A 17,823-nucleotide genomic window follows, 5' to 3' on the forward strand; every position below is an offset into this window, starting at 1 on the left:
CTGTGCCCATTTTGGGGCACCAGTGATAATGCATGGCAGGTAAAAACTCTGTCACTCCAGACTGAAGGCCTATTGCACTTGTATGGATCTACAGCAACTGCACAGGGCATAGGAGAATAGGTTCATGGCTCTTGAAGAAGAAAGCTGAGATCTTCCAAGCTTCCAGCACTCCTGTCTATTTCCAGCAAGGTTAAAAGCTCTGAAGTGCCCACATTGACCACATGTAAAGACAGCCAATCAGTAAAGTTCAAAATTAAACTACTTCCTTGTTTAAGAGCTTTCAAGGCCTCAGGACAAGATGGGAATACAGGCCCTTTGGCTTTTTTGATTTTAGCAATGCATTTCTCAGGTTCATTTCTTGGCCTACCTTCATCCTAGAGATGCTCTTCACGGAGCTGAATGCAAACCACACAGCCTCCTGTGCTTGCCAGTCCTTTCTTATTACTTTTGATGCACAGTCTCTGTGGAAACTAAAGCTAAAAATAATCACCCTCATCTCCTCTACTGGCACATACTGTTTTCTCTTCTTTAACTGTAACTGCTTGAGCTACTGCATTCCCAATCTTCTGAGAAAAGACCCTACAAATACCATGTCATTTCTGCATGAGTCCTCTCCAGGGGTACTGCTGGGGCTGTGCCTGGGGTCATTGCTGGTATGCTGTCATGAAGATGCCATGTATGCCACAGTCACTACTGGGAACCTCTAATAACCCTGAGTTCAGCTCTGAGCTTTTGCAGCTTGAAGGACTGTATCTCTCGTCATTTTCTGCTTTGGATCCACTACTAGCTTATTGCATCCTTTTCTCTCCTCTTCTGCTCCTGATCAGGGGATCTCTTCCTTGCTGGCCAGCTCAACAAAGTGAAAGGTTCAGTTGGATTGCAGGCTGTTTCCATGGTGTAAACATGACTTGATCCAGAAACGCTCCATGTCAGTAAAGAGCCCAAAGACAACACTGGTCCTTTTGATCAGGGAAGGCTCCTGAGCTGCAATATTTCATGAAGCCCTTATGTAAGAATAGTTCAATTTCAGTTTGAAGGCATCATAGCCTCCTTTTGCTGTGTTCAGTCTAGGACATTGCATGGCCCCAGAAAAGGTGTTTTTTCATTAGCTAGCCAGCACGTGTCCTTCAGAGTTTGCCAAGTCCTTTGTTTCTTAGCTGGACACCAAGCTTTACATCACTGCAGGAAGTGACCTTGACAAACCACTAATGCTACCCAAATGATACTAACTCCTCTAGCTGAAGATCTGAGCAATACAAAAGAATCAACAACAACAAAAAAACCCACCACCCAGGATCTTAAAAGCTACAGGCACCTCTCCATGGAAGAGGGGATGTTTCATTTCAACCCATAGGACCAGGGATGGTATAGAATAAACATTCTCTAGTTGTTGTAGAGATTATGAAGTGCAACTTGAGGATAAATTCCTGTATTACTGTGACTGTTGTGGAAGTAGCTAAAACATTTTGTGCTGATAGAGACAGAGTAAAAGCAGAAAATAACTGCTTTGATCTGAAAACTGTTTTAAAAGAAAATACTAAGCAGCTTGAAAAGTAGTACAGTCTAGTGGCTCAAAAAGATAGCAATGAAATACAGTATTTTCAATTCAGAAAAGGGGAAAGAAAAGCCACATAAGCAGAAGACAGCAGAATCCAGTAGAAGGATTAATATTCACAGTGCAGCCATTCGCCCTAGAGCACAGGAGAGCTCCAAGGGAACCTGATCATATTAAACGTGAAGCTAAAGTTAGATGCTTGCAAAAGCAGATCAGGATGCAAAAATTAAAAATAGCTGCTGTATCTGCAGAAAGTCGTGGAGAATTATTTTTTAAGTCACCAGAGGTAGATGATTTAGGGGATGATGTGTATAAATGGGAAAAGAAAAAGGAGCTGGGAACAGCAGCATGTGTAACAACTGATAGATTACTATGCCAAGGCAGGGGGTGCATCAGGTAAGACTTATTCCTGCTTTACAAGACAAGAAATGACCCAGGGGACTTGGGACAGATAGCTGCTGATCTTGGGTCACAGAAAGCAAGCTCAGCTGCGGACTAGAGTGCAGTTGTTTTAGAGACTACACACTTTTAATTGAAATTAAATGGGCATATTGATTAGAGCTTGTGCTAACACCAGCTTTTACTCAGAATCTGAGTAAAGGATCAGTACACAGCCTCCTGCGTGACTGCATTAAGTCAAATTGCCAAACAGACAGAGATGAAGAAATTGCAGCTGGCAGCATCAACATTAAGTCACAAGCCAAGAAAAGGCAGAGGACATCTTATGAATAAATGAAGAATTTCTCAAATACTGCCACGATGTAATACCAAGTACAAACCACCTGTTGCTTGTGGGGCACAGGGACCTGCAGCCCTCCTGGCAGCAACAGCAATCAGTCAGGTTCCTTGATCAGGGGTTGGATTATGGGAACTGGCTGCCCAAATTCATCCCCACTATTTGCAGTGGCTGCTGGTATAGCAGAACAAGAGGCAACCTACATAGAACCAGCTAGAAAAAGACTTTGAAAAGTTACCGAGTGTTATGGGTTTGCTCCAGGAGGAAAAAGAAAGGGGGGGTGGGAAGTTCCTGTGTTGGCCAAGCAGGATCCACAGTGAAACAACTGAAGACATGGATAGTGTAGAACAGCATCTGGCTGAGGCAGATTTTTTGTAAGACAAGAATGAAAGAAAAATATGGCCAGGGTTAGCACAGATTTCTCTAAGCCTTAGAGTGCTTACCCTGAAATGAAGGGCAAAAACTGACTGTGTCCATATGGGCACAAATTTTAAGGATAGCACAACTTAGCTGTATATTGCTGCCTTCCTGACTCAAGATGAAGAATGAAATACCCAGACAAGAGTGCTACCGAGCGCAGGCAAGTGTTTGGAAGTTGCAAGTGAAAAGTATAAAGAAAGCTTCTAAAACACAAGTCAGAAATTTTGATATCTTTTTCCCTGCTCTAAATACAGAGTGTCCATAGGAGGGTAGTGTTATTAAGGGCACACCTGGATGCACTTGACATGAAGGGAATTCCACATTTGAGTCAGGCTCTAAAAATACAACTCTGCCAGCATACACAGACTTGATCTTAACCTTAAAAGAAACAGCCTCATTTGCTAGTATTTAAGAGGAGTACACATACTCCTACCTGTAGCATTCTTTTGAATAATTTCATTATTCAGGTTAATATTTAAACGTGACTAAGCAGCAAAAACTGTCCTCTGACTTTGTGACACCACCTTTGCTTTAGGCTATACAGCAAATCTGCTAGGAGCAAACGCCTCCTAAATACTGCCACAGGAATAAAAGCAGGTGATCCAGGATGATCTAGAATGTCTGATGTGCAGTCATGACTTGCTCCAGAGTCAGGCATTTGTGAAAGCATCAGGCAATATCTTTAGACAGGTTCCAAGAGTGAGATACCCTACCAGCTCCCCAGCAGTTTGCAGTGGGGCAGACAGCCAAACCAGCATGGTACAACACAGCATGGCCAAGTTGCCCAGCTTTACGGGCTGCTCAGTTCTAGGGGATAGGGGAATATAAAAATACCTGTAGCTACCCTGTATCTCAGAGCAGGTGATGAACCCACAGTTTTACAGCTCTTCACATGTAGACAGCACCCATCCTCTTTCTTGCCTTCAGCAAAAGCTACACACCTACACCTTCTACTGCTAGCAATAGGAGGTGTGCAGAGACAGAGCCCTGAATAATTCACTGCACATCACAACAATGCTCAGCTCTACTGCAATATAAGCTATTAATACTGCTGACCCACCAGCTGGCATTTCAGTGTCCTGGCTCCAGCCTGCGTTTGAGATGGGTTTGCTTGCTGGGGTGATAGCGGCCACAGCGATACCGATCCCAAAGTGACTCCATTCAGCACTGTCTGCACTGGCCTCTGGAGATGTAACATTGCCAGATGTCTCCTGGGCTTGAGTTCCTATGGCTTTTCCTCCAGGTTGGTGGCACAGCTCTCAGCCACCACTGACACCACGCTAGCTCCCATGGCAGGGACTCTTCTGGGAGTTAGCACACACAGTATGTATATTTCTCAGCATTGTCACACAGGCCTGTCCCCCAGATCACTGGTCACAGAAACGTAAACCACAAATTACTTAATTCCTTACATACTTCCTAATGCTGATGGGATTCTATTCTCTGCCACGGAGTTCCCTATTGCTATCCCATACCAATCCCTCAGCTTCATCTTCCTTCACTGCCACTATCCAATCTTTCTTCCTGCTGTGGGTTTCTGATCTCTATTCCTCTCTTTAGTACCACACCATGCATCATATTCATTTCACTTGATAGAGATGCATAACTATAGCTTGCTAGCAGAAGAATTCATGCAGCGTGAGAGGATTTTCATGAGCTTGCCCCACTGATGGCTACAAGAGAGTTTGCTGCCAGCTGAAGGTACCTTGCCTAAGTTCCAGGCCCTTTGCTCCCTCAGTACAGAGGAATCAAGTGCACTGCATCTCCCGATAACAATGATGATTCTTGTGTAATCAAGATAAAGCTGGTAAATCAGTCAGACTCCTTTTTTTCCTCACTCTCATGAGTAAATAAGACACTGAGTATTTTGGTGCTGCCAGCATGAATGGGATGTCAATTCAAAGGCAAAGGCTGCTCAGCCCTTTGTGGGTGTCCAGGGTAAATGAGAGCAGCTGCTTGCTCCTGCTGCACAATGCTTTCCATTTCATCTTGGCTGCAGGGCTCTAGCAGACATCAAAGCTAGCAGTATTCTGATCAGTCCCTCCCCCTTGTGAAGGAAAATAAGTCTTATCCTAATGAACCAGAAGAGGACATGTGGTTATTTTTCCTTTTCAAAATCCTGCTTGCTGTGGACTACACATCACACTCACCTTAGCCTGCAGAGCCAGGATGCTGGTACTGTTTAGCTATATAGAACATACACATATGCAGCTTTAATTTCTACAGAACATAACCACATATTTTACCAGTAATAGTCCTGTCTGCCATCTTTGGTCTCCCTGTCTTCTGAAGGAAAGCACTATAGGGATGGAACGCACTTGTTTCATGTACAAGGAGTGAAAGGGAAAGTTCAGCCCTATGGAAAACAGGAATGTCTCTTTGCATATGAAATTTCAGTTTTTGTTGGAACAATCAGTCATAACGTGCTAAGCTTTCCAACTCTGTTTCAGTTGTTGGCTAGACCTTAGCCATCAATCAGACATATACTGGTCTAATCCATTCCTGCTCCCATGTGCACAAAAATACACACAATTACCATTTTATAACTAAGCCATCCCAATGACTAACAGGGCTATTTGTGACAAAGTCAGTTTGTTGTAGAGCTGGAGCTTTAGTTGGTAGATAAGCACATACTAAAAAGACAGGAACATAGTTTCGTTAAAAATACTAAAAGTTAATTAATAAAAATATTTTAGCCACATCATGTGTAAACTTAAATCTCAGAGGAATAAGAGATTGAAAAACTTAATTGATCTGTAATTATCAGTGCTTTTTCTTAGGCAATATGAGAATTCATAGAGGTTTTACATTTTAGGATGAAATACATATTTTAAATAAGCATGCACAATGAAAAACAGGGAGCCTCTGGCTAAAAGAGAAAAAAAACAGGAGGCAAAGGCAAACAATGGCCCATTGGGTGTTAGGAAAAAAACATATTAGAAAGAAGGTACCTCTGGAGAGAATAAAAAAAACCCAAAACAAAAACCCACCAAATGAAACTTGGTTCAGCCTCTTGCTCAAAGCAGTGCTAACTTTGATTAGGTGACAAATAATAATTTGCTTCAGTTCTAGTTTTGAAATGTAAAATATAGTAATAAAATTACCAAAACATGTAAATACTGATCTTCTTAACCTTGTACTAGTGATCCTGTCATAGCTCACCACGATGAAATAGCAAAGCTTTATATCTCAGGTGTCTGCAATTATGTTAAGAGAGCAGAGAAAGTCCAATAGTCTTGACTTGCCCCCCCCAAAAAAACACCAACCCCAAATCCACACACCACACCACCAAAAAAATAAATCCTACGTGCAGTAACAAAGTAATTTTATTTCCCCAGCTCTCCTCTGTCCCTCTCTTCCCTGCTACACATAGTGATATAGATATAACATTACAAAACACGCCATCTGTGACAACTGTCAGTTCAGAGCAGCATTAAGTAATAAATGAACTCACTTCAAGGAGGAATGAGGATTTAAGGTCTAAAGTTAGTATTTGGACCATGGAACTGATGCAAGCAAAGAGGTCAGAAAGGACACCACAAAAGTTGTCAGCAGGGGTTCTCGAGAGGCAGGAGAACAGCTGGTGCAAGAGCACTTCAAAATAACACCTCCTTATATTTACAATCAACTGACTTAGTACTTTAAATCTCAATAAAAGCTCCGTATTCTATGCTAGCTAAACACCAAAGCACTGTAATTGCTATATAAGTAACCTTTCCACAAAAGTCTGACTACATTTATAGCTCAGTATAGTTCTGCTGGGTAGGGCCCCAGCAGAGATGAAAGAAAAGATCACATTTGTCTTTTATCATCAATACTTCCAGTGAAGCTTCAAGACCCAGTTCAGACCACTGAGATGACAGAAGACTACCCAGCCATAATTCATATTCTGATGGTAAAGCAAGCACAAACAGCATGGGACTGCTAGAAAAATGCACATGCCCTGGCCCACTTGAATATCACATCTACCCAAGCAAGGATGTGGAAGTGAGCTGGGTCAATCACTGTGTTAACACCAATCTGCTTAGAGACCTTTGAGCATGAAGCTAAAAACCACTTTACTGTCAAAACCACATGGTGGTTTCATCAGCCCTTTAGATCAAAGCCCAGTGTTTCTACCACCCTCCCCCCAACAAACCAACCAACCCATAATAGAAGTAACTGGTTTCATGTCTCACTTTAGAATACAAGAATGATATTGCCCTTCGTAATAATGATAAACCCTATGCCCCAGTCTTCTCCTGCTGAGAATTGCCTCTTGGGTTGCAGAAGGTCCAGGACACAGAGGGAAGGTCCTGAGAAGGCTTCGTTATGATTTTGAGTGCCATACTTTTGATGCAGGAGTTGGAACTGAGTACTGCTTTTCTCTTATCTTTCCTCAAGAGTCCTTTGTAAGGCAGGGTAATACTTGCTACTTGAGTAACCACTGAGAAAAGGCAAGCCTGTTCCCTTGCAGCAGTAACATGGCTAGTATTACTAAACAGAAAATAGCAGCAGCTCATTGCTTTTAAATCCCTTATCCAGGAACAGGGAAGAATCAGAAGAGCATGCTTTTAGAAAAGGACACCTGAACATTGCACTTCTCACCCCTTCCAAAAGGAAATTCAAATGAAGTTTTGGATGGTTATAAGTAATGAAAGCCCCCAGTATGGGCTGACAGAAAGAAGTGCTGGGCAGCACCAGTCAGCTTTAGTCTACAGGAGTGATAGTCCCCTCTACAAAAAAAACAAGGCATCAGTGTAAAAACCCTTCTTTAGCACAGATAACAAGGTCAGCAATAGCTAAAGCCATGTCCCAGAAGCTACAAAGCCAATACATTTGCACTGTTACAGCAGTAAGGACTCAAGGCACATTCTTTCAGCAGCAGTCATACTGAGTTTTGGACTCTTTGGACTGCAAGTTTACTATCAGAAAGTCAGTAGCTCATGCACACTGAACAATTAGGATTTGTGCTATATACATACTATTACGTCTATTTTAATCACAGTTTAAACATATCAAAAAGCTTTATTAGATTTGTCAATACAAACATTCTTTCTGGGCAATTCACAGACAGTCAGATATCTTAAAGAAGCCCACGAGAAGAACAAAATATTGCTCCCAATGAATAAGGTGAACAACATCAATGAAGACTTAATCTTATTCAGACATCTCCAGTTGTGTCCTTTCACACACAGACATTGTTTATGCACCTCAAAAGGAATTCATAGAAGCCCAGACACTAGCAGTTAGAGTATATCAGCTTTGATTTCCACAGTATTTCTGAGAGTTTTGGGCCATCCTTTAGTTTGGGGTTGTGGTGTTTGGTTTTTTCCCTCCTTCAAGCATATAGGTCATCTATTGCACACATATAAACACTCTCATCTTTATTAAATGATTTTATAGTGAAACTATAAGGCATCTTCTTGTTCAGAGATTATCCCAAGCCATTAAGTAGTAACAACATAAGAAGTAACATCCTTCCAGACAGGCCTGTCAGCAGATTTGATACAGTAATCTGAATGGAATATCTGGAAAGCTACGTGTGATGGCTGCAACTCTGACAGAGCTGAGAGTTCTACTTAGATGGCTTTTGCAAGTTATCAGTGATACTAAGAAGCCAAACTGCATTTTCACATGCCCTAGCTGCATTTACGTTTCATTTTTTCAGCCAAGGCTTGTTAGAACTAAAGAAGTTGCAGCAATAACACAAACACAGTTGATTCTCACCTGACCCTCCTATGAGGCTAATTTAAGAACCTGAAAGGGTCAGCAACCAGATAACCTCAACATTCTGCTCCTCAAAAACTGTAATAAAGCTGCATATCTTAGAAAGGTATAATATATTTCAAGATATTTAAACACTTCAGTTGGAATATCCAAGACCTTACATCAAACCATAGTACAAAATGGAAGTTTGTACGAAGTATCATCAGTTATTATTTAAATAAATCCTAATGGCTCCGTGCTCTTGGCAGTGTGATATAAAAGTGGAAGCACTTCAAAGTATCACCTTGTTTTTATACTCGTCTTTGAGTTGGATATGTTCCTGGACTTTGAGAAATTCTGCTTGATTGGTTGTGCAGGTTGGTGTCCTTGTATACAAACCAAATATTTCCTCCCCATAAAACCATATTAAGTAAGCCAAACACCTGTAGGTTAAGAAAAAAACCCAGATTAAGATATTAAGTTGGGTGGGGTTTTTTGTTGTTGTTGTTTGTTTTTTTTTTAAAGCCAGACTATGACTTCAAGGCAAGCCAGAAACAACCACCATCTTTGACACCCCTTTGGTTGGGACAAGACATTTCCACATTAGATTGTAATAATCTATTTTAACAGACTTCTTTGGAAATAAAATAGTCAACTTTATACTTTGCATGGAATTAAACAAATTCTTTTCAGGCACTCAGCACCTCTACATATGCACATCCAGAGCACATGATTAATTATTACTGGGCCAATGAATAACAGCCAGGATTTTGAAAAGCAGAATTCACTAGGAATATCTTACAATAGGCCTCATTTACCCAGCTGTGAAGAGGTTTTTCTATGAACATGAACTTTATATCTTTGTATTACAAGGATCTGATGTGTAAAAAATGTTCACAGTTGATTAAAAAACCTAGGTTTAGCACCAAGAGACAGAGGAGGAAGCATAGTGTTTCCTCCTTACTTATATTGGTCAGATCATTTGGGTGGCTCAGTAACATATTTTAAAGGTGCTCTTGGCTACAGGCAGAAATAATAGAGACACTCAAATATGTCTGGAAATGCTGCATCTAACAGCTCTAGAGACAGATCCTAGAAGTTGTTTCTTTTAGTTTCTTTGAGGGAACAAGTTTCCTTCTAATGAAAAAATTTGGTTGGTGTTTTACCACAGTGTTAGCGGGCCTAAGTGACTGATAAGATTGCTTTATGGGTTAACACACAAAGCAACACATGCAATCAGTAGAACAGGGCTCTCAGGTGCCATTGGCTATTTTCTAACACATTTATTGTGCCCATATGGCAGAAGGCATACATACCACAGACACATTCAGAGCTCCCATCCTGGTCACAGAAGCAAAATGACAAGTTGTTCCTGGTGCTTTACAGGACTCAATTCCTGGAATAATGCTGGCCCCTGTGGATATTTTGATGTCAGCAAGTGCCTTTCCCCAAGCAAAAGTACTGACCAGCCACAGAAAAGCTGTGATGACAGTGATAGTCAAGTCCTGCAGAAGAGAAGTACTCATCATCAGGTTAAAAATATGTGCATAAATGTACATAAGAGAGCAAGGCAGAGATAGTATCAATTATATTAGCAAAATAATGGCATCAGTGCTGATGATCACAAGCAAATTTAGCCATTAACAAAGTTGTAACTACAACACAAGTTATAGTCTGTGTGGATAATCAGCTACAAAACTGTATGCCTTTTGCATGTATCAAGCATAAGCAATCTTATCCTTTGTAAGAAATGAGTTTCTCAAATCAGATGCCTCGCACTTCTGTTATAAAAATTTAAGTCACAGTTTAGTAAAGTGGGGGTGACGGGAGAAAGAGAAGAAGATTTAAATCTGGATGGCTGATATGTTGGAATTTGGCTTGAAAAGTCACTAGGACTGTTTCTGGGCATGCTCTGAAATTTCTTATTCTGTGAATCAGGGCTTTGGTACTTAAGGTGATTAAAATTCAAGAGATACCCATTTCCCTCTGCCAATTGCATCTGTATAGCAGGTGGTCTACACAGGGAAAATTCCCAGAGACTAATGAAGGAGGTTGCACCTATGGAACAACTGTATATTCAAATACATGATAAAATACAGAAGTTGTGGTGAAGACACTGTTCACCCGAAAAGGTGGAACTTCATTCCACTCTGCTTCAATAACAGCATAAGGAACGATGCCTTGGATATTCAAGGGCTTTGGGCCCTCTTTTCTTCTTGAGTGCTCTAGTGACTAGTCCAAGATACTTGTGTTCACGCTCCATCTACTGAATATTCATAAGTTATTCAAATAGTCTTGATTAGCAGTATTTTTCATCTCTCTGTGGTTTCAAAGGTAAAACATTAAAATATCTTAGTATTACTTACAGTTAGGGGAAACTTGCTGTTTTGCTGATACACATGCTTATATCCAATATATACCACAAGGGCAGCAATGCAGTAGAGGAATACCAACACTGCGAGCGTAACAAAGAACTGTGCAGAAGAGGAGAAGTTGCCCACGAGATAGACGTCAGTCCAAGTACCACCGCAGCGTTTTGGGTTTGGTGCACTAAATACAACAGTGTTCAACCTGCAAAGATTATATCTTTCATGTAATTAGAGTTTACTATACAATGGACACTTCACACAGTCATGCTTTACAGTAACAGTGCTTCAGCATTCTGGTTGTGTAAGTTTACTCTAAAAGGCAATTTGTATAATGTATCAGTTATACAAGACAAAGATTTGTCAAGGTATCTGAAGATTGTTCCCCCTCCTACATTGAGATATGCAATATCAATTTCAGGAGAAGAGTCTTAATTTTACCTCTAGAGCAACTGAAGAAAAAAACCCTGATTTGAAAGCAGACTTAATGACATTGTTTCAGAGACTGGCAGTTAAACATGGGATCAGGACTTAAAAGGCACAGGAAGTTCAATAAAACCTGTGTGACAGGCAGCAACCACTCAGCGACCAGCACAGAATAATTTCAGATTCCCACTCTCCCCTCCAAGTGCTGTTACAATGCTGGGTTTTGTGACCAGATTCTATACTTCTGTAGTAGCTTTTACTAGCTGGCCTCTGAAGCTGTTTCTATACCTACATCTATGCTTACTGAACACATCTGGAACACTGACTGCACTTGTTATAACTGTGCAGCTGTGAGAACAAGGAGGAAGCCTTCCTCCTCATGCTTCAGGAAGGGATCTTATCTCTACAAGAGCACTACAACAACAGTGGAGTATTTAGTGTTTCTGTACCCAACACCTTCACCAAGATCATAGTGGAATAAACTGAAAATTAAGTTTTTTCCATTCAGTCTTTCAACAAAAGCACGATGAGGGCACAGCCAAAATAAGATTATCTGGGCCTCCAAAGCAACCACAAATTGATGAAGAAATATACTGTTAAAATTAATTGTATTGTTTTGTTTACTAATTACCTTCTGTAGCATTCATGCACCAATAGAATATAGCTTAAGATAGAGTGATACAAAGCAGTAATACAGCCTATTGCCGTTTCTACCTACTTCTTTCTATAGGGCACTGAGCACCACAATTCTGTGAAAAATTACAAGTAAGTATTTATTGCTACTACAGAGCAAGCCAGAGGTTTCATATGTACGTTCAGATATAAACAGTATGTACATATTCATAGGGAGACAGATAGGGAAACAAGTTAATAATAAATAATTAGTGTATGAATGACAACTCTAGAGCTAATACTCACCTGAATGGATAAGCAAAAGCAGCTGTAACTGTTCTGTTTACCACACCTTTGCAGGAAACTAGAAGGGTAGTTTCGCCTTGAAAGCCTCCACATGTGGCAAAAGCAAAGATGGAAAAAATCTACAGGAATCAATACATAGACATATTAGTGCACACCACTACAGCTCAAAGGACATAAGCTCAACATTTAGATGAAACAACTAATCAAGGCAAGAAATAAGGACAAAGTTAGCAATGGTAAAGTATGAAATGATGTCAAGAGGTAATGAAACCATCGAGTTTCTATAACCCAAAGTTATGAGCAACACCACTAGCAAAAGCCCATTTGAAAGCCCTTTTTGTTTTTATTTTCTTAGCTCAACAGAATTTTTTTTTTATTTTGAATGTTAAAAGCCAGCACAGTACCTCTTGCAGTTGGTATGAGAAGTATTTTTAGGATCCTCAGACAACCACAACCAAAAATTAGAGTAGCTAGAAGGTACATGCTCAGAGTATTGCTTACCAGATTGGGAGCTATGTACCCATTTTTCCTTTGTTCAATAGCAAAACCCTAAACCCTCAATAATCAGGATACACAACAGCACAAATTACTATGACAAACTTGTGATTAACACATAGACTTGATGTATCTGTCAGCAGAGCTGTTTTCTTCCCTCCCAGTCAGAAGGTTTAGCTGAAGAGCAGCTTTGTGTTGAACACCCTCCACCAGTGACACAAGGCAGGGAACAGACAGGCCAGTAGCACATGCCTTTTCAGGCCTACCCAGCTAAGACACAGTAGCAAAGCCAGGCCTGGGAAAGGAAGAGAAAGAGTTCCACAGTGAGAATAAGGCTTTCCCCTGTGCCTCCACAGCTCCACTTACCCACTCAAGGACCTTAATGAAGCCCAGAGGCTCCAAAAGCACACCAAAGTCCACCCTCAAGCCAGCCATCCTGGGAGACACCAGAACAACCAGCAGAGGTCCACACCACCACCTATCCACAGCTCCAGTCCTGTGCAGACACTCCCTATAGGGCCAGCCCCTGTGCTCCTCCCTGCCACACCCACTTACCTCACACTGGGACTGGCCCCACCCCTCTTACCTCACACTAGGGCTCTTCAGCCCTAAACCAGAGGCCAGGGGAGGCTGGTCCCAGTGGGAGGGGAGAGCCCAGCTGTGTGGGGTGGGTGGTACTGTCATGGAGGGCTCTGTCTGTGGGCCAGGGAAATGGCACCGTAACTGCCGCAGGAAGGAACAGCTTAGGCCATTTTGTGGACTGAAGCAGCAGTGACTTCCTTCCTTCCTTTCTTCCAGGGAGGCTGAGGGGGCTGTGATGAGCTGAAGCCAGAAGGTGTGGCTGCAGCAAAGGCCATGAGTACTGCTGTGTAAGGGCTATGTGTCCTTGTGGCCAAGCCCTGCAGGAGGGACAAGCAGGTAACAGGCAGAGGGCAGCACGCTTCAGAGGATCATCTGTGCCATACCTTGATTTTGGTCTCAGTGATTTTATTAGCAAATGAGGCAGAGGTTCTGGACAATTCAGGTGCAATGGAAGCTTGCTGTAATCTCATCAACTACATTTGACTTTTTTAAGCTTTAAATAATTTTTGTGGTTGTGCTCTATTGTTCTTATGTTAATCTTCAGCAAAACCGAAAAGCTAAAACTCATGTTTAAGTAGACTGTGAGGGAGGCTGCTCACTGCCCTCCTCCCTCAGCAGAGAGCATGGCTAGCTGATGTGGCCCATGGACACAGCAGTCCCTACAGCAGTGTCTTGGCTCCACTTCAAGATCTTCTAGAAGCTGCTTCTGGGATTGCTGGGTGACTCCTGGGAACACTCTTCAAGAACATCAGGGTGCCTGGTGCTGCTCTTAGGAAGGGATAGCTATGGGAGGCTGTGGCTGCTTCTAGCAAGATCTAACTGATCTAGAAGACTCTAGCAAGCTCTGTGAGCTGCTTCTGGACAAAGGGTGCTGGGAGATTTTGTCCCAGCTGAGCGCTGTTATGGCTGCCAGGCAGCCTTGCAGCAGGTGCTAAGGAGATGCCAATGGAAGAGGTGGCTTGGAGTGCAGCTCCTGGGTATACATAGTGAGTGCAGCAGCTTGTACAGAAGGGGGCCAGCAGCCTTCACAGAGCAGCATATGCATGCTCAGCTGTGGTGGTGGTGTGCTGCAGGTTACGGTCCCCAGCACTGTCTGGATCAACTGTCGCTGGTACATCAGAAGCCTTGGTTCAGACTGAGCTGCTGAGGGGTGGTGCAGCTCTCCAGTCCTGGGGCTGGGGAGGGGTGCCTGGGGCCTCTTGCTGGGGCTGGGAGATACAGGCTCCTTGCCTGCAGGACGTGTGCATAGGTGGAAGGTGTGTGTCACCAGGAGCTGTGGGAGGAGGTCAACATCCTACACAGCATCAGAGGTAATGAGAAAGGGTTCAACTGGATCTTCTCTGAGACGCTGCAGCTTCAGGAAGCTGAATTGACTGCATTCCTATAGGAGGAGCAGGCAGAGTCTGTGCTCAGCAGGTTAGGGAATGGAGATTCCCATGATGGTGAAGGTTGGAAGATTGTGACTCCTGGCATCAGGAGCATGGCTGCAGCTACAGAGCAGAGTCAGTACCCTAGTAGCAGACAAGGCATTGAGAGCTTTCTCCAATGAAGCCTCTGTGCCAGCTGAGCCTGAGTTACACAGGAGCACCAGGAGCAGAGATGACTGACAGTAGAGGGAAACTTCCTCCTGCATGGGGTAGAGGCCCCTACCTGCTGTCTAGGGAGGTTTGCTGCTTACCAGGGACTTGGATCCAGGATGTTGTGGAGAGAACAAACTTCAAGCTATTAATCACTTCTGCTCTTCCACGTGGGCACCAACAATACTGCCAGGGGAGACCTGGAACATTTCAAGCATGATTACTACATTGTTCTGGGTTGGTGGTCAACATCTTGGGGGCCCACGTGGTTTTCTCCTCAATTTTCCCAGTGAGGAAGAAGTGCTTGAGGAGTGAAAAAGGTCAACAATTTTTTGGGCTGCTGGTGTCAACAAAGGGGATTCACCTTTTATGACCATGGAACACTCTCTGAGGACTCAGGACTATTAAGAAAAGATGGGATCCACCTGACCAAATAGGGCAAAAGCATCTTTTCCAACAGGCTGGCCAGGCTGCTGACGAAGAGCTTTAAACTAGGAGTGATTTATTTGGCATCGGGGAAGAGATGATGACCTACATTATGTGAGAAAGTAGTAGACTGGTTTGGCAAGCAAAGGGCATGGGATGATATGATTTCAAGGAGACACTCTGAACACAATAAAACAGGGCAGAAACCCTGCCCCCCAAGTGTATGTATGCATCTAAGGAAGTGCCTACAGAAGACCATTATGGGGGAAGATCTCATAACTTTTCTGGGAAGTCAGCATGAAAGAGTGCCCGTCTAAAGTGTTTGTGTACACATGTAGCATGGGAACAAATAGGAAGAATTGGAGGTCACTATGTAGTTACAGGGCTACAATCCCATTTGGATCATGGAGACAGCATGGGATAGTTTTGTGTGACTGGAGTGCTGCCATAGATGCATCCAGGCTCCTTAAGAAGGACAAACCAGGATGGTGAGGTGCCCTTTATGTGAGAGAGCAGAAGAAATTCATGGAGCTCTGCCTTATGATGGATGATGAGCCAGCTGAGAGTTTATGGGCTAGGATTAGAGGGCAGAACAGCATGGGTGATGCTACTGTGGTTGTCTACTACAAGTTGCCTGATCAGGAAGAAGTAGAGGAGACCTTCAGATAACCAGAAGGTGGTCCTGGTCCTCAAGGGGAACTTTAAGCACCTGCTGGAAGGGCAATACAGCTGGGCACAAGCAATCAGGAGGTTTCTGGAGTGCAGTGATGACAGCTTACTCACAAAGGTGATGGAAAAGCTGATGAGGTGAGGTGCTCTATGGACTTGATACTGACAGATAAGGAAGGACTGGCAGGGGTATGGAGGCTGGAGGCAACCTTGGCTGAGTTTGCTCTGTGACAGATGTTATTACTGTGAATAAGTCGTGGGAGGCCAGCCAAGCGTGGGAATACAGGAGGAAGATTCCAGGCTGGGGAATACATGTGAGAATGGTAGCAAAATGTCAGTCTTCAACTGGCCTGGGGCTGCACTGCTGCAAAACATTGGCAGCAGGGTCTGACATTCTCCCACAGTTTGCCTTGCCATTCAAGGAGAATTTTCAACCCTAGCTTTCTGTACAACAAGCAAGAGAGGTGCTGAGATCTGCCTGCTGCTACGGGTTCCTGGAGGTAGTCTAAGTTTAAAGCTGTGGAAATGATGGCTCTTTCCTTTCTTTCTTTGCTACGTTACAAATACAGCTGCTGCACTGTGTGGCAGCCTGATCTCTGGCTGGTGTCTTTGACTTTGTTCTCATTTGTGCTTGTGAGCGTAGCATGGACTGCACACAGAATATGGTCAACCTCCTGCTGTCAAATGTTGATGTGCTTGTCCTTGAGGGTAATATAAACTCTTAAAATGATTAGAATAGGCTCCTTTATTACATGAAAATGACATCACTGTTACCTCAAAATACAATGAATTATTATTACTGATTCTATTAATTCCAGTATCCGTAAATGGCTTTTAAATCTGATGTAACTGTAAGCTTGATAAGCATAAATACTAAGATAGTTATTAATGTATGAGCTTACTGTTAAGATCAACTTACAGATTTGTAACTAATTAATTAGAAATGATGACTGGTTGGCCTGTCTATTGGAAATCTCCAAGAATATGAGTTTGTGGGTACCAAGCACACCTGCTGCAGAGTGCACTGAAGGGTGAGAGCACCTGCATGGCTGCCTGTGAAGCTTTCCTTGGCAGAGTGAGGCCATTCTGCAAGCACTCAGGGAGCTGCGAACAGGGTACCAAGCCTCCCAGGACTGCACCAGAGTGCACAGGCATCAACAAGTATGTGCTAAATTTAATTTTAAAAATGTTGTGTTGTCTTAATTCTGTCATGGGAATAGAGCTCTCCCAGATGTGTGCAGGCTTTTGAAGCAGATAAATGATCAGCCACTCCTCGGAACAGGCTACTAAAACACTTTTAGTACTGTTAGAAATCACAGCAGGGTATCACAGGAATTGGAACCCCCAAGGTGGTAAGAGGGCCCTAAACCACCAGTTTGCAGAATGGCACCTTGCATTTCCAAATGAAGCTGACAAGATCTGTGAAGGTCCAGGTCTCCTGTGTGTGTTCTCATTTGGTCTTGGACACAGTCTTGAGAAAGCTCCATCTCCTGCAAATGCATTGCTTTGTGGTGCCATCAGCCCTTTAGTACGGCAGGGGCAGAGCTGTCTGCCTGACTCTTCATCCCACGGCTTTGGGGGTGCTTTAGATATGCTCAGCAAAGGCTGTCTGAGTACCTCTAAGATAAGGTTTAAGACAATAAAATTAGTTCTCTCGTTAGTTATAATGAATTTATAATTTGACTTCATAAGATATGCCATTGATGTTGCAAGGGGAGAACAGTAAGCTGTGATTTTGGTGCTGAAATTAATCCCTCTTAAAGGCAATGGAGCTGAACGGTGGGTGCAAATTAGGCAACAAGACCACAGCAGAGCTGTGCAAGTCTCCTAGGGTCTCTTTTATGGGGATATTGTGATGGCACAACTAAAACGTGCTTTAGTTTGGGCTATACAGGCCTTGTAGGATCACAGTCCAGTGGGGAAGTCTGTGGAACTGACTGTTTTTCATGGTGGTATTTCTAAAGC

The 17,823-nt window shown here is 42.9% G+C and overlaps 1 protein-coding gene across 1 annotated transcript; it reads right to left on the reverse strand.

The window, feature by feature from the left end:
- Positions 1-8,710: 8,710 nt before the first annotated feature.
- SYPL1 (synaptophysin like 1) lies at positions 8,711-13,039 on the reverse strand. The gene is made up of 5 exons (XM_009504129.2): positions 12,971-13,039; positions 12,110-12,228; positions 10,766-10,970; positions 9,716-9,904; positions 8,711-8,842 (listed from the first exon to the last, which is right to left on the reverse strand). The coding sequence occupies exons 1-5, from the start codon at positions 13,037-13,039 to the stop codon at positions 8,711-8,713; spliced, it is 714 nt and encodes a 237-aa protein (XP_009502424.2).
- Positions 13,040-17,823: the final 4,784 nt, after the last annotated feature.

Source organism: Phalacrocorax carbo, chromosome 1 (assembly GCF_963921805.1).
Source record: "Phalacrocorax carbo chromosome 1, bPhaCar2.1, whole genome shotgun sequence".
In the NCBI taxonomy this organism is placed as follows: domain Eukaryota; kingdom Metazoa; phylum Chordata; class Aves; order Suliformes; family Phalacrocoracidae; genus Phalacrocorax; species Phalacrocorax carbo.